The 24056-nt window shown below is 38.1% G+C and overlaps 1 protein-coding gene across 1 annotated transcript in view; it reads right to left on the minus strand.

Moving 5' to 3' along the window:
* Positions 1 to 721: 721 nt before the first annotated feature.
* ZCCHC24 (zinc finger CCHC-type containing 24) overlaps positions 722 to 24056 on the minus strand; it is a 138598-nt gene continuing 115263 nt past the window's right edge. Inside the window, exons 3-4 of the mRNA XM_075217124.1 lie at positions 23520 to 23684; positions 722 to 10375 (exon numbers count right to left, since the gene is read on the minus strand). Coding sequence (XP_075073225.1) covers positions 10262 to 10375; positions 23520 to 23684 — 279 coding nt within the window. The 3' untranslated portion in view covers positions 722 to 10261. The remainder of the gene's footprint in view (positions 10376 to 23519; positions 23685 to 24056) is intronic.

Genomic DNA, 24056 nt, shown 5'->3' on the forward strand with positions numbered 1-24056 from the left:
CACTCCCTCTGTGCATTGACTGCTTTTAGTGAACTGGAGGTACACTATTTCATTGTCCCCTACCATTTTTTTTCCACGATGGGCCCTTCATAGCCCAGGTCAACACTAAAGTATAATTTTTGCATCAAGCACTATGAATGCAGCCCAGCAAACTGACACTGTACATAGCTGTTGCAGTGGAAACTCAGAAGTGGTAGTTTGTAAATGTTTTACAATGAATGCAGTAGGAGAATCAGTGGTACGGCAAAGCACTGTATACCGGACCACTTCGACTACTGCCTGTATGTGCACAAAAAAATCATGCTTAAACATCAGGTTAAAAATGTATGCATTATAAAATATACCTGTACAACATTAGCCTTTACTTTCACCCTTGACCTAGTGAATAAGCAAATGAAGAGTAAGAAGCTTTTTAATGGCACACTGATTTTTTTTTTAATGCATCGAGGATACATTTTGCTCATCCTGTAGCATTGATGACTATGCACAAATGCATCTAATACATATCTGAAATGCATGTACACATACAAGAAAAAATGACTCTCTAGTGACTGTATCAAAATGGAGCATGCTCAAATTTTTCTGCATTCTAATATATGCAGATACTAAAAGTCCACACATGTTTGATGCAGTTGCAATATTGATAATTGCGAATGGTTATACACCCAAATAATTTTTTTTAGATATTTCACATAACTACAGACACAAGAAATAACAAACACACAGTCAGAGCAGTTTATTTTGAAAAATTTAATTATTTGTTAAAATACTAAAGCACTACAAAGAAGGCAAAGCTTTTAAGGCACAAGTCGGAATGCCAATATGGTAACAGAGCCCAATCCAGATAGTTCCACGTTGTGGCCACCAGATCTTGAGTTCCGCCCATCCTTTTTAGCGCTACATATGGTTACCCAGTAACAGTTTAAACAATCTATACATTAAAAAAACAATATGATTTCCATGTCAAGAAAACAACATAAATGAGAAATTGTTTACAGTCTCAAAAATACATACTAAAATATAGTTCTCAGTTAGTGCTTGCATTATGACTGCAAATAACGGATATTTTTGTAAACCCTGGCAAAATAATCTATTTTTTTTGACAATGCTTACAGTTAATATTTTGCAGTTTATGAACAAGCTGAAGAAGTTATCTATAACATGAATTTAAGACTATGTAACATGGAGCTTTTAAATAGGTGCCATGGTGTGAATTTAATGGTAACTCACACAGGAAAATACTTGAAGGTGCCTCTTTCTAGAAAAAACGAATTCATAATGAAATATTTTGCTGCCCAGTAATGGCATTGTAGCTCAATGTAAATATGAATGTTGTAGTCTTCAGATATTTATTAGCAGAACAGCATTAAAAAACTTCTAAACCTATACGGATAAGGCACTGTAGTCTTTGTAACAGTATCATAATAATGCATGGATACGTTGTTCTTTTTATAAAAACTTAAAGTACACACAAAAAAACAAAACAAAAAACAGTCAACAGCTTCAAGCACATTACCAGGGAGTTTGGGCATTCTCTTTAGGGCTATGCTGCATATTTCCACACACACGTTTTACATTTTAGTGTTGTTCTACAAGTATTTTCAGTCTTCTGTTGTAGAAAGAAAAGCTCCCTGGCCGTCACTGCTCCAATGTCCTGTGTTATGTGAATAAGCCAGAGTATATTTCAAGTCTATTAATGTTCTGCCAATTTAATGTGGGTGACTTTATAACGCATGCCGCTTTTATAAGAATATATTGCAGTTGCAGACTACTTATTCAAGCTCCATGTTATATAGTTTTAAAAAGTAGTACAAATAGTTTACACAAGATTGAATTTTCCTTCCTATGAAAATCTGCTAATTGCAAGTCGAAACCCTCTGAATCCATAACTTGTCCAATTGGACAGACAATGGAATGTCAGATAAAATTAGTGTAAGAATAAGGCCTTAGTAGACAATGTTAAACATGTTTAAAGCAGATTCAAATAAAATGAAGACAAACCTTATGATTTTCATACCACTTATATTTTAGTAAATCAAGCATAATCAGGGAGTAAGCGTTTGCTGCAACCAATGCAATGCGAGGTTTCCCTTTAAGAGCGAATACATTTTCCATAATAAACACCGAAATCTTCAAAAGCAGTATCCGTATATTATATATAACTGCCTTGATGCTCTAGGTGCCTGTAACAAAATGCAATAAAATGCAGAGAGGCATCTATGGCAGCAAGTGGTTAACCTGCCATGATAATATGTTCATCCATTAGAGTTAAACGTAATATGCATTAAAACAACAATAACACATTGCTTAAAGGTCTTTAGAAATTATGTACCAACTTCAATATAATACTTTTCTGCAGATAATATGTTCATCTTGATGACATTTGGTTACATACTTTATACAGACACAAGTATAATAACAAAACAAAATCTTCCATAAATATTTCCTATAGGATAGATCCTTAACTTGTAAAATATATAAGAAAAGACTTCATTTTCATTAGTGTTCAAATAGAGAAACAAATAGGCCCCTTAAAAAGTTTAAAAATACTTTAAGAAAAAAAAATAACTTTGAAAATGAAAATGTTCCTAGTAAACTTGATAGGCCACAAAATATATACAGATTAAAACATTGCTGAAAACTGTTCCATTATCAGATAATTAATTGAAGCTAATTCCAAATAAATTTTAACACCTACGTTTCCCCAACCCCCCCAAAATACACACACAGTATTAAAAATAAAAAAGAAAGAATAGCTAGGTCAAGTAATACTGAGTATAAATAGGAATCTGCAAGCAAAGTTTTCAAAAATATGGGTAAACAATAAAAATTATACGATTGTCCCTTTTTATAATATCATACAAGATACGCAAACAAGAATAAATTTGCACAAATGGGATATGTCATTAAAAATATTTAAAAGTTAAAAGGAGACAAAAGGAAGCAGAAAAAGGCACACCCTCCAGCAGCTCACTTAAATGCCATGTTAAAATACATGCAAACACTCGAAATTGCACATCGCAATGGGAAATAAAAACAAAATGATTAACCGAGGTAATCCTCATATCTGTGTACTGGCTTCACTAATTCTGTAATCCATTCTTATACTCCTTTTAAATTGAGTATCAGTGAGTGGAGTTTGTACAAATAGACCTGTCAAACACCAGAGTAGATTTTGTCTTTAGCAAAACACAGCTACATAATAATGTGGAACTGAAGTACATCCACTCTGAACACTCTAAACCTTACGAATTGTAGCTCAGACTATAGACTCATACCCTCCCCAAGTTTGATCAGACTCCTTTTCATCAGGTTTAGTGATAAATCTTGTGTAACCTGTGTGTATGTGATCATTGGCCGACAAGAACTATTGTGCACCTTGCTAGCCACAGCATTTGCGGTCAGATTAAGGCAACTGAGATAAAGGGCCTGATGCAGAGTTGGGAGTAACTTTAGCGTAATGTATGGCCCAATAATAGCATATTTCAGCCCATATGCTGAGTCAGCCGCATCCCAAGATGTGTCCAGCTCTGTATATGTGCCAGGTTTACCGCAGGCATAATAACACCCGCATACACAGAACCAAGTCTTTAGCACAATAAAAGTTTGTAAACATTTGTTTTCATAGGGGAACACACATTTGCTAATATGCTTCATATAATACAGCAGATAATCTGCCTTCTGAAGTACAGATGAAAGTGACATTTTTTTTCTTTTTAAACATGCACAAACAATCCTATAATATATTAATATATGCACAACTAATGAAAAAAGCACTTGCAGCTTCAGAGGTGATATGGCAAGCCACCCATCGGAAGCGGATAGCTCGTATTGGCAATCATCATCATCAGCTTGTGTTTAGGCTGGTGTAAATAATAGGGCTGTAAAAATTGTATTTGCGTTCAAGTCTACAGCGCCACGCACCTTACTGTACTCGGCCAACATTAGAACTCTACCTCCTCCGTCATACCTCTTCTGGCATGCAACGCTGCATAGGCGTGGGTACTTGTGTTTTTTTTGTGAGCATGCACAGAGTGAAATCCCACAAATTCCGCAACACAAATGGACATGCATTCAACTCTGTGTCAGACCCAAAGTGAGTTGACAGCAATTCCCAAAAGGTTAGCATCATGGATCTTTTAAAATAAGCTTGTCCCTTTTGTTATACTTTTACATTTCCATTTAACCTTTACTCTACTGTTTGGCATAGAATATAAGCCAGCACTATGGTAGGATCACCAAGGAGTCCATCATATCTAGTTTATAGATAATCCCATAGATAATAAAATGACCAGCACAGAAAGAGCCAAGACACTGAACATTGTAGAATATAATTATATTAAATATATATTTTGCAGGGCTTGTTGACAATTAAAATGGCTATTCCATAAAATTTTGGGAAACAAACCGATACCTTGCCAACCTCTACCGCATATACTTACTAGATTCTCCTTTTCATAGTTACCAGATTAATTCTGTACATTTGGAAACACATGAAATATACAAACTGCAATTATTCCACATGTACGTTTCATGTCTGCAGTTCTTACTGTGTAGGGATTCAGCATGCTTGTGAAATTTCAACATTTCCAAGACTGATCTGGTAACTATATGTTTACATAACATGCTATGTCCCTCAGATTCCTTGACAAATTTCTGAACCAATCAGCTGTGAGGTATTCCGTAAACATTTACACTACATCATATATATAGATATATATACATAGTCTTGCAGCCTATTACACCTGCAATATAGCATTACTAGACTTGTCACAATGACCCATTTCCATAGTGTGATAATGTTAAGCCCCCACCCCCTACATTTATTTTCAAACTACAATAAACTAGGCCGAAAATGTGTTATGTTAACTACTGCAGCTCAGCTTATTATAATCAGAGAATAAGTGGAGGGAAACAGTAGCAGAACATTATAATTAGTATACTTTATGATCCTATTGGTTACATGCGGTTTCTTAATAACCGAGATGAGACAGAGAAATTGAGATGAAACGAACAGGTTTTCCTGGACTAAAACTGCACAGTTATGACCACTAAATTAACTTTTCCCCAAACACTAGGATAGAGATATCAACCTACACTTTGTAAAAAAAAGAACTGTGTATTTATGTAGGAACCAGACCATTCCTGGCTCTTCCAACAAAATAAAGGTTATGTTATCTGTACAGTCATGGCCAAAAGTTTTGAGAATGACACAAGTATTGGATTAAACAAGGTTTGCTGCTTGTACTCCTTTCAAATTGAGTATCAGTGAGTGAAGTTTGTACAAACAGACCTGTCAAATACCAGAGTAGATCTGACCTTTTGTCAGATGTCGCTATGCTATACTGAAGTAAAATTACAAGCATTTCATAAGTGTCAAAGGCTTTTATTGACAATTACATTAAGTTTATGCAAGTCAATATTTGCAGTGTTGACTCTTCTTTTTGAAGACCTCTGCAATTGGCATGCTGTCAATCAAATTCTGGGCCACATACTGACTGATGGCCGATCATTCTTGCCTAATCGATGCTTGGAGTTTGTCTGAATTTGTGGGATTTTGTTTGTCCACCCGTCTCTTGAGGATTGACCACAAGTTCTCAATGTGATTAGGGTCTGGAGAGTTTCCTGGCCAAGGACCCAAAATTATGATGTTTTGATCCCCGAGCCACTTATCACTTTTGCCTTATGGCAAGGTGCTCCATCATGCTGGAAAAGGCATTGTTCGTCACCAAACTGTCGTGGATGGGAGAAGTTGCTCTTGGAGAATGTTTTGGTACCATTCTGTATACATGGCTGTGTTTTTAGGTAAAATTGTGAGTGAACCCATGCCCTTGGCTGAGAAGAAACCCCACACATGAATGGTCTCAGGATGCTTTACTGTTGGCTGACAAAGGACTGATGATAGCGCTCACCTTTCCTTCTACGGACAAGCGTTTTTCCAAATGCCCCAAGCAATCTGAAAGGGGATTCATCAGAGAAAATGACTTTACCCCAGTCCTCAGCAGTCCAATCCCTGTACCTTTTGCAGAATATCAGTGTGTCCCTGATGTTTTTCCTGGAGAAAAGTGGCTTCTTTGCTGGCCTTCTTGACACCAGGCCATCCTGCAATCTTCACCTCACTGTGCGTGCAGATGCACTCACACCTGTTTGCTGCCATTCCTAAACAAAGTTCTGCACTGGTGGTGCCCTGATCCCGCAGCTGAATCAACTTTAGAGGATGGTTCTGGCGCTTGCTGGACGTTCTTGGGTGCCCTGAAGCCTTCTTAACAACTATTGAACCTCTCTCCTTGAACTTCATGATGAACAAATAAATGGTAGATTTAGGTGCAATCTTACTAGCAACAATATCCTTGCCTGTGAAGCCCCTTTTGTGCAAATCAATAATGACTACATATGTTTCTTTGCAGATAACCATGGTTAACAGAGGAAGAACAATGATTTCAAGCACCACCCTCCTTTTAAAGCTTCCAGTCTGTTATTCTAACTCAATCAGCATGATAGAGTGATCTCCAGCCTTGTCTTCGTCAACACTGTCACCTGTGTTGACGAGAGAATCACTGCCCTGATGTCAGCTGGTCCTTTTGTGACAGGGCTGAAATGCAGTGGAAATGTTGTTTTTGGGATAAAGTTCATTGTCATGGCAAAGAAGGAAATTAATTGCAATTCATCTGATCACTCTTCATGACATTCTGGAGTATATGCAAATTGCCATTATGAAAACTGAGGCAGCAGTCTTTGTGAAAAATAATATTTGTGTCATTCTTCAAACTTTTGGCCATGAATGTATAATGCACAGCAATATAATATAGGGGAGCCATAACCAAATATATATGTATTAAATTAATGCATTTCTTCTCTGTTCCTGACTAGCAGAAGAAATGAAGGTCCCACCGTCACTATCGTTGTGATATAAAATAAATTTCTTAATCTGGTGAAAACTGGCTAGGTGATCAACGTAATATAGGATGGGTGAAGCCATCAGTCAGGACAGCCATGCAACAAGGCGTTGCTCAGCCAATTAAATGCTAAGTACTAAATAAAAACAGTCAGTCTTATTTCTATTCTTTCAGATAATCTGTATGTTTTAGGGGCTGAATTGTGGGAAATCTAAACCAAGCTACAGGTTATATATACACTAACACTATTTATGTATACACACCATAAGAACCTAATTTGAGAGAAGTTTGACATGAATGTGTTCACTACCATAACAGGATAGAAATTAAGCAATGAGATAAATTCAGATAAATGTACCATTAGTAGCTGTGGGAATATTGTTTGAAAACCAATAGACTACTTAATGAAAGCAGGAAAAGTTGACTAGTCCAATAGTATAATAAAAGTGATAAGTATAACCAAAGTAAAGCTCAATAAAGAGCAATAATAATGAAAATATGTCCTCATGAATATCATGGTGAGAAGACCAATAAGATTTCCCCTCTCATTTGACCAATACAAATCTGTTTGTAGGTCTGTGACCTAATATCTTGTGGTGACAAAATATCAGGATCAGCCGATGTGTATAAAAACAACATATATGCTGTTATGCATAACTTTATTTTAGACAGAAAACTCTAAGAAAGAAAATAATTTACTTAGTAAGGCAATCCAAGCAACATGCTCCAATATATTAGTTCTGTCCTACAGTAAATTTGAGAGACGGATTCAGTTTCTAAGACTGGACCAAAGTTATCCTCTGCTGCTGATTATGTAAACACACATCAAGGCTTCCCAGACCCACTGTCTCTTAGTACAGCTAAAGCTGTTCTTCACTAATGCAATAACATTCCTCTGCCAAACCAGAATAACTGCACCTGCGGTGACCACATTACTAGCGTCCATTATCAGTGCCTGCATGTGAAGATCTATACCTCCTTCTGTTCATATTAATAAAGTTAGTCAGTTTGTAAAATACCAGCCTCAATGGAATTTATTCTAATATATAAGCAATGAAAATGCCGTAAGAAAAGTAAGCTACCTGTTACCATGTACCGTAATATTTTATTTTGAAGAAAAAAAGTTGCAGAAAGTGGTTTCCTGGTCCTCGCAAGTAAGAGCTATCAACTTTCAACTACCTTGCCTGTTTCCACTGGTCATTTCGTCAGTCTTATACATATTTTTTAAAAGCAAACATCTGACTTGCTGAAAGATATCTTAATGACTTTTCTCAATCTGAATCTATATCTCCAGCAAATCTTTAACCAGTAAATACAGTATCCCTGAAGCTAAAGATGCTACCAGTATCCTTTTCACCCCATCTCTAAGAAGGTGTTACATGACTATTTACTTTGCCTTGTCAGTGAAGACTGAAATATCCTGACTCTTTGCTGTACAAGCTACGCAGGCCTCAGGCCTTCACAATAATGGCAGTAGGTTAAAAAAGTACAGTGTACTTTGCTAGGCAGCCCTTACTCCTGAACCGTAATTTGGATCATGTTACATGAAGTGAAACTGTTTGATGGTTCCAATTATCAAGCCACTGATCCACTTCCTGTATAAAATATTTTCTGCAGCACTATCCTTTACAGTGTTATTCATACTGGTAGTTTTCCATCAGATTATAAAATCCTTTACATACTTGCAAAGCTACCTCAGATCCCACTGTACAAGAACAGAATGGAAAGGTATCAATCCATATAGGACTGCTATATAAAGAGTGAAAAAGGTTCATAGAAAAAGAGTTGAACTTTCCCCAATGTGTGCCCTAAGTTTGGTAACTTAGAATAAGAGGAATCCAGTACACCAATATATACACACAAATCACATAAACAGACAAACAATCGACAAAGTGGCTTAAAGACAACAATTATAAATAGTTCTTGTTGTAAATCTCTAGCTCCGGGATTAGGGACAATTTTCATCCATCGACACTCCCATATTCACAGTTAACATTTTATGTGTGCTTTTGGCCTACAGAGGAATAATATTAAAACACAATATGTAACACTGCTTCTATCTGACACAATACTATTATTTGTTGTGTTTTTCCTCTACCTTATTTTAGGCCACTTTTAGTTTATTTATTGTAATCCACCTTTGCCGCTGTGGACACAGCCTTCAATTCTTCCAGTAGCAATTAGGCTAAATTACATGTAAACAAATGTCCCTTACCTCCTCAAAAAGTGGGGATAGGTTTTTATTATTGGTAACTTAAAGGGTTTTCCACAACGTTTACTAAATACTTTTCCATAACAATAATAGTACTTTGTGGAGGGACCTCCACTGCTTGATTGTAAAGCGCTACGGAATTTGCCTGTGCTATATAAATAAATGTTGATGATGATGATGATGTATACATATAGATGGCACCTCTGGCATTAACTTTGGCACAAAGGCTTTAAAATGAGTGTTGGATCTCTCCTGCTATAGAGAGAGCCATGCCAAAGGTGATCTGTTAGATGCAGGTAATGGTTGGGTTCAGGGGAGGAGTGACCCCACCAAAGTACTATTAGTGGTAAGGGAAGTTATTTATTACATTGATTTTAAAGTGGAAAATTCCTTTAAGGTTGCCATATGCATCCAGATATCTATTTCTGTGCGGTCAATTTAGACCAAATAAAATCTTCAGTATTCTAGGGTTGATGCAACCTCAAATGCTTTAATATCAGAGATATAAAAAAATGGAGGCTATTGCTTTCTGTTATGAATAACCAATTTTACATGATCTGGACATAAAGCAGTTTGAAAGATTAACGTCTTAGTTACCTTGGGGCAGCCAACTGACTGTAACTGTTTATGTAACGAGGGCATGGTGTACTCAATTTACCAGTGTTTGATAGGACTGGTAATAGATCAGATGTAGCAGTCCTGAGCATGGTAAACATGCTGCAATTACATTGCAATGTTTTTATATTGGTTGTTTCAAAGCAGTTTAACATACCCAACTTTTATTAATGGAGAGAATTGTGCATTTCTTTCTAGCTTGGTATGGGCTGAAAAGCAGAAACCATTCCAGAAAATGCTTTCACATCTGGACAACCTCACTTTACAGTGGAAGAAGATAAATAATACTTCATCTAAATATCAAGTTTCCCAGTTTTAAAACCCAACAATGTGGGAGAAAATCTGGAGACAAATGGCAACTGTGTTAACAGTTTTTTTTTAAAAAAAAAGCCCTAATATTTTATAAATACAATTTATACACATACACAGGAATAATGTTACATTCTAATACTTATAAGGCATATTATTAGTTTATACGCAAGTCGCTGTGTCTTTGCTCTTCATCTCTTTTCCTGCAGCCGCTCACCAGCCGTACTGCTTACTGGACACGTCTGCAGTAATAGCCAAGAACCTTGCACTTCTCACACAGGTGCTGGGGGTGCTCCTTGCTTTGATCAGAAACGTCCAGACCATCCGGTTTCTCTAAAGGTCGCTGTTAATGGAAAAGAAAGGAAGAAAGGTTTAATTAATCTCTGCAACCTAATACCAAGCATGGGTAGTGTGGACACTCAGCAGCTGTTGATGAACTTTAACCTAATCCTTAATGACTGATAGCAGGGCTTTCTAGGGCATTTTTCTGAGCCCAAACACCCTTTAATATTGTAAAAATTGCATTTTAACAGCTATTTCAGTGGTGTTATTACTTTAGTGTAATGAGCAATTAACCTGTTGAACTTCAATTTACTGTAAAATAAATCAGGATATAGGTTACAAATCCATTTTGAAAGATGTATCTTCACATTTTTCCCTAATCCTGGACTGTATATACTCTTTGGTGTATTCCTGACACATTAACTTCTTTTGCATGTGTTACCAGAATTAGGGGCTGATGGAGAGATCTTTAAAGGATGGATTATTTCTACTTTATTGTTTGTTCGTTTATTTTTTTTACAAAATATATGCAAAATTTGTTCTAAAAAGAAAGTCTTATTTCTCTGTGTAATTGAGCTGCTGTATATTATGAAACATGGTACAATGTTTTTCTTTTATGTGAGAATTTTGTTTACAAAACCATTGCAGGTGTCATGTGTAGGACACAGGTACAGCTTTATTTTATTTAGACAAATATTGGAATTATCGCAACTGTGCAATAATCAGCAATAAATAATGAAACCATAAATAAAATCTTTGGGGTAGATTCAATTGGCCGCATTACTCGCGAAAGTAATGCTGCCTGCATACTACTACCGTTAATGCAGTAATAGTGCACATTATTACCATTAATATGGTAATAGCGCGCATTATTACCGTTAATACAGTAATTTCAATGCTGGTTTTTGCAAGTAATGCGGTCAATTGAATCTGCCCTTTGAATGTTAATTGCTTATTCGATATTACAGAAACATGCCCAGGTGTTGCTAATATTGTACAGAACTTTTTTGATTGATTAACACATAAAATGCACCACAAATTGCGAATTTAAACTAAAATTGTCATTAATACAAGTGTCCCCAACATCTGTTCATAAACTGTGCTTGACGGTATATTGTCAACAACAACTGACATATTATTTAGGGAGAATGCTTAACTACAATGGATACCAATGACAAGGGAATCCTTTATGCACTGAAACAAAATTTGTTTGTTGTATTTTTTATTTTTTTATTTTTTTAAAAAATCCCAAACCTCGGTACTATTCCTTCTGTGGCATCATGGTTTTGGCTTTTAAAATGTAGCATTATGTACCGGTGACATTTCTTTCAGATTAACTAAGCAGATGTGAAGTTGATGGGTGAGGCTGAAACATACCATATGAAAGATGGCTTCTTCCTGCATTTACTAATAAATAATATATTTTGGTAAAGCATTGCTGACACTAGAAAAATCGCTGATTAAATCCCCCAAAAGCATTTTAAATATGCTTTGTGCCTGGTACTAGGAAATTATTCTCGAGACATGAGGACACTTGGCATACTGAGAGCTGAAGAATAAACCCCTGCCCCCATTCCTTTAAGCAATACTTCATTTTAAAGAAATACTTGTGATTTAAAAACTAAAACCTTAGTAGGAGATGGCAAATGCTGGACACTGATAAATTGCTGTGGAAGCCAAGTGTGGAGGGCAATAGTTAAGAAGGTTGACCCCATTGTATACATGCAGGGCAAAAAGAAGTTAAAAAATGTGTATCACACCTATACACTAAATGCCAACAATTCAGTTTCCACTGCTACTTGACAAAAATCCTGTTGATATTGATGTAAACATTTTTTATAGTTTGACGTATTTTTCACCTTGAGAAAATCAGCAAAGGGAAAGTATCAGACATAGAGAAAAAACTTTGACTTGATAAACTGTACACAATGATAATCCTGTAAAGTATGTCATCTAAAATTTTGAAGCCACAATATCCCACGTTTCCATAAGAGAAGTTATAACTGAGAAATATAAAGTGTTAATACAGGGAGTCATGATCCTTGCTGTAATTCCTCCAATACAGAGGTTCCAAGCCACAGATCTGCAGTCCATGCTTATCGTGTTTATTGATAGAAGCCAGCTAGTTTTTTATGGTTTCCTCCTAGCTTTGGGAATAGTTTTTTCCATCTCTTCATGAAAATGCAGCAAAGAACTCTGGGAAAAAACAACTCTGAGCCAGCAGAGTCCGATGTGGGGCCCTGTATTACATAAACACCTCCAAATGACCTGACTTATGAGTTGTGTGATTACGGAAAGGCCACAGTTCATAACATTGTTAGCCATTTAGATGCATTGTCAGGGTGAGAAATACACTTAAGTACATACTTGCTATCTTCGGCAAGTTGTGATGCAGGAGATTGAGGGAAAGGTATGCGTGTGGGGCGGGGCTTGGCGATTTGCGTCATCCTGGTCAGCCCCCTTGATTGACAGCACATTTCTAAGCCTTACAGCAGAGTGGCGGGGTCACGATGACAAACAAATCACATCCTAAGCCCTGCCCCTGCCACTAAACTAAACAAGTGGACAGTAACTGAGAGTATCCTGGACATTCTGGGAGAGTAGACAACTATGCTTAAGTAAAAAGCCTAGATATGTTTCTAATGGTGGCACTGCTTTTATGATGTTTTCCACTCTTATAGCAGAAGAAATTCATTGGATTTTCCTTTTGCTTTCTTTCCCCCAGCATCCTGTTACGTAGCACAAATAATAATTGCATTGTATAATATTTTCACACTGTAGTCAAGGTTTACTACTAACCTACAGTGAGATTTTAACATTTGATAAATGTAATTGTGTATCCTCTTATCTGCTCTCATACTATAATTTATATAGTTTATATGCAGGGTGTTATTAGTTGAAACATGCAGGGTATGAATTATAACCCTACAAATGCTGTACCCATAGTTGCATTCCGGGAGACTCACAAATTTTTGTAAATTCTCCTGGGAGAGCAAGGCAATCTCCTGCATTCTGCCCACATCGTTGGTGAAGTGGGCGGGTAGGGATAATCGCGTCACACAGGCCCCACCCCCGTCGCACTAGGCCAAAATTGGTAAGGTTTAGCAGAGGAGAGGGGACTAAAGACGTGATTCACATGGCCACACACATTACCAAGATGCATCATCGAGATCTCTCTTCCTGGAGGCGAGATCTCCAAAGTTGGTAAGTATGACTTTACCCAGAGACAACAGGAAACAAAGCACGATGTTCACACTAATTCAGCCCTTCATTATTATGTATAGGACTAAATGAAATGCTAGGGGTTCTATGTACGAAACTCTCCAACAAGTAGATTTTCTACACAGTGTTAGAAATATCTATCTAAAAGGAGAAAAGGAACAAGAGAAACACAAAATGTGGGCTATGTGGGGAGGGGGGGGGGGGTGGTGATAAGTGACAGTCATGGTATTGCTGCTTCTCTAAATTTTCAGCAACCGCTTCAATGTTCTATCTGTCTATCTATCTATCTATATGGGAGTCAGTTGAATTGAGGCTTAGTGGCCCATATATAGGAGTAAATGTACCGCAAACAGTACATAAAGAAGCACTGCTGCAGTTTACTATGCCAGAGCTGCTCTGGAAGCCCTGACATTGACCTTTTCCTACTCACCAGCAGCAGCCCTCCAGCCTTCAAGGGGACCGTGCAAAAAAAGGAGGGAAAGCACAGTGCACTCCCTCTTCCAAGTATGCCACATGACTTCCCTGCTCTGTTCATAGGTGTCGAAGTTGTGTAATTGGATGAATGAAAATATATTGGTTAATATTGTTTTACCATGCAATCGCAATCAGTATGCAATGCTACACGTTGCATGGCGCAATCACGCGGTAAAATACGCACGCACACTCTATTAGTTATTTATATAATTTATATGGGTTCCATTCCACAGTGATTTATGAGCAGATAGTATTTAGTTTATTATTAGTTTATATATTATGATTATATGTACACTTTAGTGTTATTTAAGGTTCAGGTTGCAGGAACTGCGTCATTTTAATCCCCTATTGGTCAGCAGTTGTCCGATTAATTCGCCGAAGAGATCGCACATTGCATACTCTAGTTATTGATGTTAGGGAATAAATGATCAGAGTGATACCAACTGTAAAATGCTAATAGACTAGTTGAAACTGGAGTCTTGGCGGGAAGGTCAGAGCACAACCCCTGGAGAGATGACCCCCACCTTTGGATATTTTGGTTTGAACTGGCCAATGACCTGCAGCACTCTGGACCTTCCTGATACCTGGACCAAGAGAAGCAAGCTACACCATCTGCATTGTTTCCTCTGTAACACTGAGTGTATATAATATAGCTGTGCTGGCACTGGCTTCAGTCTTTTCTGACCACAGTATTCTGGAGTGAAGTACTGTATGCTGGTACCAGTGGGAGTGCAGCGGTATGTATGTATCTTTTGGTATTGGCTGTACTGTATTATAATTATGTATTGAACTGCTAAATTTTGCATCTGCTAAATAAATTACTTTGTGCTTTGGAAACACAAATCGCTTAGGCAATGCTTATTTGAAAACGATAGAATTACTTTAATAGTGGTCATGTGACACGGAAGTCGGTTGCTCCCATTCTGATATGATCATGAGCAGGGGCAAAGGCTCGGTGGGGAGTAGTTGGGCCGCCTGTTGCCCATCAATGTTGTACAGACATGTCAGAACTACAAATGAACACTGTCACACATTTACTACTTGGTTATTTTGTTTCACTGGAAACAAGATAGGATGTGGATTTTGGTGCTTATCTCTAGCCCCTTACTTACATCACTATCTATAGTCCCTTATAAGGAATAAGGAACTGACTGTAGTTTTGAAACCAAATAATTTTACAATTTCATTAAAATATCAGCATACAATCTTACACCAGACAAACTGAATAAAATCTGGCCGTCAGAAACCAAATCCTGTTGGAGAAATTGTGGGGAAATTGGTACGCTTATACACGTTTTTTGGAACTGTCCTAAGCTACAGCCACTTTGGGTTGAAATTTTCCAGCTAATTACCCAGGTCACTAAGGATGATTTATCCCCATCCCCGGCCATGGCACTTTTACACCTATATTCCCGTCATCTTCAGCATCATAATCAATATGTGGCTGAGCACATACTCATCTCAGCCAGAGCCGCAATAGCTCAAAGCTGGAAATCCCCCTAGGTTCCATCTCTTACCAAAATCATCGGCAAAGTTCAACACAGCTATGAGATGGAAACCATAGGCTTTAACTATACCTCAAGGGCTTTCTCGCCCCTGGTTAAATGGTTCACATGGTAGGAATTTTTTTCAGAGTATAGACCTGTATCTGCCACCTAACTCTCTGTTGCTGTATACCCCTCTGGAGGGTAGATGTCCTGTTTTCAAAATGTACTTTTATGGTTGATTGTGTTCAATACGGCCAGTCTCCAAATCTTGCCTCCCTGTCTGTCTCCCTCCCCTCTCCCCTTGAAGTCTTTGTCTTATAAACATTTGAATGTTTCTTGTGTTATTGTTTTTTGCTACTTTTTTGATTGTTTGTTTATGGGCAGTTCTGAGTGATTTATTGGATCTACATTATGCACTGTAATCTGTGGTAACTGCTATGTGTGTTACATATTCTTTTACTAAAAACTTAATAAAACCCCTGTAAGTAAAAAAGAAAATATATATATCAGCATACATATGGCACTGTCAGTCAAAGATGTTTAATGAAAAAAGGATGTGTGAATGAAGACTAGCAGTCGGCCGTAAGGTATCTTAACAGAGTGTAGGCGAGCAGAGGATAAACCATTGTGGGAAAAGAGTTATTGCTTGCCAGCTTGTCAAAAGCACTGCATGTACTGTAGAGCATCTTTCTGCAATGAATAAAGATAAAAAGATGTATATGTATAGCAAATACCACACCCCCTTATGGGGTATTGAGAGAGTATGATTATTGACCAAGTTTAAGTCTGTTTCTATTTTGAATAGCGTATGAGTGTATGAGTCTCTAATCTCTTTGGGGGCTACTGAGTGAGCTTTACTGTTGGTATGAATCTGGTTTGTTCACGTTACTATTTGAGTCATCACTGTTTCCTACTCTCCTGGAAGGTCCGGGAGACTCCAAAAGACCTGGGAGTCCTCCAGTACTCCAGGGAGAGCAGGCAAACCTCCCTGTTACTAGCAATGTCTTTAGTTGAGTGGCGGGGGGCAGGGCTTATGACGCAATTTCTGCATCATCGTGGCCCACGCCCCCTGCTGTTATAGGCTGAGAAAGATTAGGACAGGTAAGGGGGCAGGGCCACGATGACGCGATTCAGAGGCCCACCCCCACACGCCCACCTCTCCCTGATGTCCAGCATCACAACTTGCCAAAGCTGGCAAGTATGCTGTTAAAGAAGAGTGTTCCTGTGTTTCGAGCTCCTGACCACCAAGAGACCACAAGACTAAGGTGAGGTCAAAGCAAGATGCCACCAGTCTGTTCTGTATGTGAATTGAATGTTTTGAGCATGCTCTGAGATACATCCACAGGTTTCTGAGGCTGCATTTATAAGTGCCCTAAGTGTATTCAGGAATGGTGCTAAGAGAGTCAGAAACAAAGGGACTGATTCGGAGTGAAATGCAAGCATGAGCATAGTTTGCACACAAGTGTATGGGTGTATACTCCTTATTCAGAATTGGACATGGGTCTGAATGAATAACAGATATGTCCACTTGACAACAGACACACCCCTCAGACACTTATGTCCAACTTGCAAACATAAACAAAAAACGTTTATTTAATATTTTACAAACAGAATTGCTTTGAAGCATCATTTAAACCTTAAAAAACTATCTAATCTAATACAGCAGAAACATGCTTACAAAAATAATAATGATTTTATCTATGCTACAACACGCTTGGCAAATTCTTATCTATGGCAGAGCAACTGCTAAAGTCTCAATAAGCATCTGTAAATCATTCACAAACCTCTAACCACAAGGTGTTCACTAGTTCAGGTGTTCGTCGTCATTATCTGCTACTTACTCCTACCCTTAACCACGCACAAATAAAACCACTTTTTCAGTCATATCTGCGACTACGTCCTAGTCTGAATCCGTGCACAATTGCTCGAACATGCCCTTACTGTACATTGCCTATGCTACAAAACCCCTTTCCTCCCTGACATGTATCTTTAGGCAGTGCAGTAAGAAAAAACACAGATACACTACACAAGTTTATATACTGTATCTCACTCTGAATCAGGCCCAAAGAGTGTATGAGTACAGTGAAGTATGATGGCAGTCTATAGAATCGGAGAGAGAGAGACCGTCCCACAGGCTGAGAGTATCAGCGATTGAAACAAGGGGTGTATAACACGTGTTGAGCGCTACAGAGTTCACATGAGGTAATGTGATTATTATTGCCATGTAGTATGATGCAGCAAAATTATTTCAGCTGCCAAACAACTTGCTGATTTGTGCTGGGGGAGAAAAGGTGATCAAGATGGTGTGGAACCTATTCATGTAGCCACTAATAACTATACATTGCTACATCTGATACATCTACAATACATCTGCTTTACTGTTCTTAAATATGTCCGTGCAGCGACATCTGTTTGTCAATTTAACCCAAAGGACCTTGTGGTGGGGAGAGAATATGAGCTACAATGGGTGGTTGTCCCAAGTGTACTACAAAGGTAGGCGTTAAAGATAACGCACTACCACGACTTCCAGGCGATCAGAGTTTACATATATTAATAGAATGGTGCAGAAATAATGAAAGTTCCCCTCTTGTTTTAACATTAGTCCAGTCCCATGGCAGGAGCCTTGCAAATGGTAAAGCAATGTCTCAGTACCAGCCTAAGGTAATGAACATGATTTTGAGGAAACATGCAGTGCTATCCCCTAAATCACATTAATTAGAACCCAATCCGGCTAAACGGTAGTATATAATACTTTCCCCTTTTTCATTTGTGTCTTCCTCCCTACCTCAAATTATCCCCCGACATCTTACTTTGCCTCTCTTCTCTTTTATCCCTGCACATCTAATACTGTGTGGTGCAGTAGTGAGACTGAGAAGTGTGTATGCATTCTTAGGTGTAGTAGAGTGAATCATCCACCTACATTATTTCTATCTGGACATAATATGATCATTTTTAGAACACTGGTTGTATGACATTCTAGTTGAGGAATGTGTAAACTGTTTTCACAAGACATAAAGGCGCCAAATGCCGTAAACACATATCGATTAGCATATGAAGATGGTGGCAAATGCAGAGGTGCAATTCTTGCTATTTCTGATGGACAGCGCTTAGTAATGCTGGGTACACACTACAGTATTCAGCCAATTATCGGGCCAATCATCAGATAAATAACCGTTTAGCCCGATATCGCATTAGTTGTACACTTAGACGTTGAACAATAGGCGTTGCAAAGCACCGACCATCGTTTGTTTTGCTTGTTCAGCAGAACTATAAATCTCGTTCATCTATGGGATGACATCCTTCCAATAATGCAGTGTGTATGCAGTCACAATCAGGGTCTCCATAGAGTTTAGAGTCATTATCTTTTGAGCCGATGGTTATGACACATGAAGAGCACAGATCTTAGGGTAATTCTTGTAAAACATGTGTAGTGTTGTACACAGGAATCGGCATGCTGATCAGGATTTTTTTTTCCAGTAATATTGTTGTAGATAACAGATTTGTCTGAAAATTCTGTAGTGTGTACCCAGTCTAAATTGGGGCACATTAAGTAAATGTGGGCTAGCCACATTATTGCGCCTCATGCCATGCAGAAATGCAAGAATGAGATTTCATGTTCTGGGATGAAATATGTCAATAGACCTAAAAATGGAGAGCATTTAAGGCAGGGATAGGCAACCTGCGGCTTTCTAGGTGTTGTGAAACTACAAGTCCCAGCATGCCTTGCCATCTATCTGCTGGTTATCTACTGGTAAAGCATGCTGGGACTTGTAGATTCACAACACCTGGAGAGCCGCAGGTTGCCTACCCCTGATTTAGGGGATAGGTGGTTGCAGTCTTTCTATACCTGCAAAAGTTATTCTTATTTTTTTATGCATCTCGGAGGCCCTGGTTATTGGGGTTTCGGCCAGTACTTTCAATGGGATAATTCATTCAGAATCATTTTAAACTGTTCTAGATACACTAATACTAACGTAAGCAAAATGCGCATAAAATACAGATAACGCTAATGTCCTACTACTCATGATTTATTTATGACCTAATTGAGGTTCTAATGAGCGATATTTTAGGACAAAATGAAAAAGTTTAAATTAAGGTGGTGGGTAAAAAGAAATATAGCAAGCAAACCATAATGGCATTCCCAAAAGGCCATTGGGTTTTCGGATATCTTGTGTAGGTGTAAAAAAAAAAAAAAACCCTTAAAGAATATGACTATATTAAAATATAACTAGAATAGCTACTCATACAAAATATTAAAATATAATTAATAATTTATCAATATCAAGTGAAAAAGAAAATACACACCCTTTCAAAACTGTGTTTTTACCAGTTACATAATTACATAATCAGGACAAAATTAACAATCAACTAGTCCTCACTAACTTGAAATGTAACAATTCTTATCTCATGTTACATATAACAAATTACAGATTTTACTTTGTTTTTATTTATTAAGAAAATAAAGCAATATACAGTAGCCATGTGTGAAGAAGTACAGTCATGAGCCGCGGCAGTGTTGAGACGCCGCTACTCACTCCTGCTCACTGGCTGCGTCCCCGCCGTTGTCATGGCAATGGCCGAGACGCTCTGTCACAATACTGATATGAGGGGTACTTGCTAACGTTGACGCAGCTCAAGTAGAAGGTGCGGAGTCTAACGAGCCCCCTGGTCTTCTCCGGGAACCCCCGCAAGGAGGTATGGGTTTAGCTGCAGGTACCTTACTGAGTTGTATAGCGAAGTACCAGAAGAGTGGTCAGATGAGACGGTTCGGTAACGTGCTGGCAACGGAGATACACAGGGAGGGAAGATATAGAATGGTCAGACAAGCCGGGTCAGTAACTTCCAGAAGAGATCAATGCACAAGGAGAATAGAAATAGGGTGGTCAGCCAAGCTGGGTCAATAGGAAACACAGAGGAGCTGGAGAGTAGTCAGAACGAGCTGAATAACAACAGGAATGCTGGAGCAGGAATGACCCAATACTCTGGCACCATGTGTGCCAAAGTCTGACTTAAATAGCACCTGTGGCCAATGATATGCCGGTGGCGTGATGTCATCGGCCACCGCCGGTGATCCGAGTAGCATCCCGCTGCCTGGCAACAGGATGCGACGGGTGAAGTAAAAGACAATATAAATAAATGTTGATTATGATGATGATTAGGTTAATAAATAATGTGGTTTTGCGCTTTAAAACTGCATCCAATTTATGCTGGGTTTTCACAGCTACTGCTTTATTAATACACTCTGGGGCAGATTCAATTAGCGGCAATGTTTGAAGGGACATTGAGGCTGCACATTTTTACAGTTTATAAGGTAAAAAGTAACACTCACTTTTGCTCACGTCTCTATGGGGTGCGAGTAAAAGTGAGCGGATATTTGACTAAAATCCAAATAGGATTCATTCTATGTCAGCAAACCCACTCCAAACAGACACTCAGAGGAACAGATACAATTGTAAAAAAAATTGCTGTGCATTGTCTCACGCCTCTTCCGGGACACTACACAGCAATTTTTTTTTACAACTGAATCTGTTCCTCTGAGTGTCTGTTGGAGTGGGTTTGCTGACATAGAATGAATCCTATTTGGATTTTATATGACTGGAAATAAAGATGAAGGTCCAAACTTAGAATAAAAGGCACCTGGCTAGTGATACAAATCACTATATAACTATATATTGCCTGTGCGTACGAGCTGACATTCTAGGTCTCCAAAATTAATCTCTCCTAAGAGCATAAGGGAACTCTGATGCTCCCTTTCTCTATGGTCAGAGTGTCGCACAGCAGATTAGAGGCCTGCAGGCGACCTGGAAGGTAAGTAAGGGAAGGGTGTCCTTCCCTAGCAACATTTCAAAGGGATCCAAAGAGTTTCTATTAGGTCCACACATTTTTAGATGGGCTTGGTGTAACAAAAGCTGCAGCACAATACCTTTTTGTCCCTAGCATACAGGATTATAGAAATATTTGACCATGCATATGCATATCTGCATTCTGATTGGCTCAACTTTTTTTTATGGAAATTGTTGCTGGATTCTTTTTTGGTTTGGCAATTACATACTGATGGCTTAACTGCAAATCAAATAAATTTACAGAATCTTGAATTTGTTGAATCTCATTGCTCATCTTGAGTTGTGAGCATATGTAAGGGAGGTTGGAGGAAAGCCATAGTGACACCTGCTCTAAACAAGCAGAGGTGGCTGTAAATGTACACATCACCAAAAGGCATTTGTGAAATACATGTATTATTATTACCATTTATTTATATAGCGCCCCTAATTCCGCAGCGCTGTACAGAGAACTCACTCACACCAGTCCCTGCCCCATTGGGGCTTGCAGTCTAAATTCCCTAACACACACACACAGAGTATGGGATCTCTTTTCCGAAATCCCATTATCCAGAGAGTTCATAAAACCAGAAAGCAAAAAATAGTAAATAATTAATGGTTTTTAAGAATAATTTTTTACTCACTGACACAAAGACATGATCATTGAGGGTTCTAATGTCACTGTGAGGAGCACTGCCAAACGATTTAATTTTGAAAAGAATGTCAGGGACCACGTGGTAATTAACAGGGGTCATTTTAAATATAACTTAGTATATTGTTATTGCTCCAACTTATGGGGAAAAAAATTACCCGTTTTGGACAACGCTAAGTCCCAAGCAATCCAGATAATACATCCTATACATATACTTTAAATTGCTAAAGTGTTTATAACAATAAAATAAATTATAATTATATATATATATATATATATATATATATATATATTTTATGACTTTATGACTATTATATAATATATGTGGCAGGTCTGAGTGTTGTACACTGAATGTTTATTACCTTCAGCAAATAAATTTAATTTGCCCTCCAGAGACGAGATCAAGCCAAGCACTCTACTGCACTGAAGAGAAGGTGATGTTTATCGTTCTACAATACAAGGAAACATCTACAATACAAGGAAGCAATATCGGAAGCATTGGAACGCATGTGCACCGCCCGCACCTGCCTAGTTACGGCTCTGCAGGAGTTGCTGAACAGATGATCAAAGTTTTACTTTACAATACTATGATATAAAGATTTCACAAGAGTCTCAATGATTACGGGACATCCAAGTTCTATGGCTACAAAGCATTCCCAAATCATCAACCCTCCACCACCATGCTTGATTGTTGTTATGAGGTTCTTATGGTGATATGCTGCTTGGTTTTTCCAAAAGTGTTGTGCATTAAGACCAACTTCACTTTGATCTCCTCTGCTTATTGGACACTGTTCTATTCTAGTTTTTCATTCAGAAAAACTACACTGCGAGGTTTTATGGGGTTTTTTGTAGGGACAGTAATTTCATGATGGTCAGACAATTATTTTTAACATTTACAGTGTTTACAGAGGCCTGTAGATTCCTGGATGTTACTTTTAAGTACATTGTAGTTTCTTGGACTATCGTACTCTCCGGTCTTTGAGTTTGCTGGGACACCCACTCCTGAGAATAAACTGTTTTCCACGTTCTCAGATTGTTTGGAAACTGCCTTTCCAGAATGATCTTCTTAGCATGTTGTTAACACAAACCTGAATGCTCCAGACTGTACTGCCAAAGGTTCTGCTCTTATAGCGAGGTGGTAGATCTTCCTGATAATAATATATAATGTGCACTTGACTCAAATTATCTCTATTGATATTAATGCAGTAAGCATGTTCTTACATTTTCACACACTTCTTGATAGTGGCTTATTTTTTGTTGAATAAAGAATGACAAAGTAAAGTCTGTTATGGGTTATTTGGCAAATGAGATCAGATTTATCAAATTGTAGGACTTGGTAAGGACTAGATTCTCTTTAATTATGTCCTGATATGTAAAAACACAGTTCTGATAGAGGGTGTACTTTTTTTTTTGCTTACATGACTGATTATGTGTGTATATATAAGTGTCATTTTAACAGTGATATATGTTTACCTCAATTATTAAAGTTAGTTGGACAGAGCATTGTTAAAAGAAGTATGTTTGTCTGGGGTCTATCAGCTTCTGACTGACCTGTTTGTGAGGGTAGACATTAATGTGGCACTTTATGCACTCTTGACCCATGTTGGCCCAGGAGTTCCCACTCATCCATTTCCGTTTGCACTTGGGACATTTGTATTCTCCAAAACATCGTTTCTTCCCTTGATATGGAGTTAGACCTTCGCCCTTTGGACGAGCCTGGCAAACAAAAGGAAAAGAACACAATTATTATTTAGCAGACACGCGTATTACATGCGCCTACACAGACGACCTCATTCTCATCCACTTATGAAAGTAAGAAAGATGAGCTGAGTGGGTGATGCACAAAACAACTCATGCATATGTTAGACCTGTTCATGGGTTGTTGTTTTTTTTATTTTGCATGTAATGCCGCAGGAATGAGTGCATTTTAACAGTAAATAATGATTTTACTCACTCCTAAGACTTAAATACCATAAGCTCTAAACACGCGTTATGGATCATTCACGTAGAGACTTTTAAAGTATTTTGCGTTCTGTATGACAGCACCCTAATGACCTCTGTAGTGTTGTGCCGGGTCTTTTTTTTTAC

Source organism: Mixophyes fleayi, chromosome 6, assembly GCF_038048845.1.
Source record: "Mixophyes fleayi isolate aMixFle1 chromosome 6, aMixFle1.hap1, whole genome shotgun sequence".
Lineage (NCBI taxonomy): Eukaryota > Metazoa > Chordata > Amphibia > Anura > Limnodynastidae > Mixophyes > Mixophyes fleayi.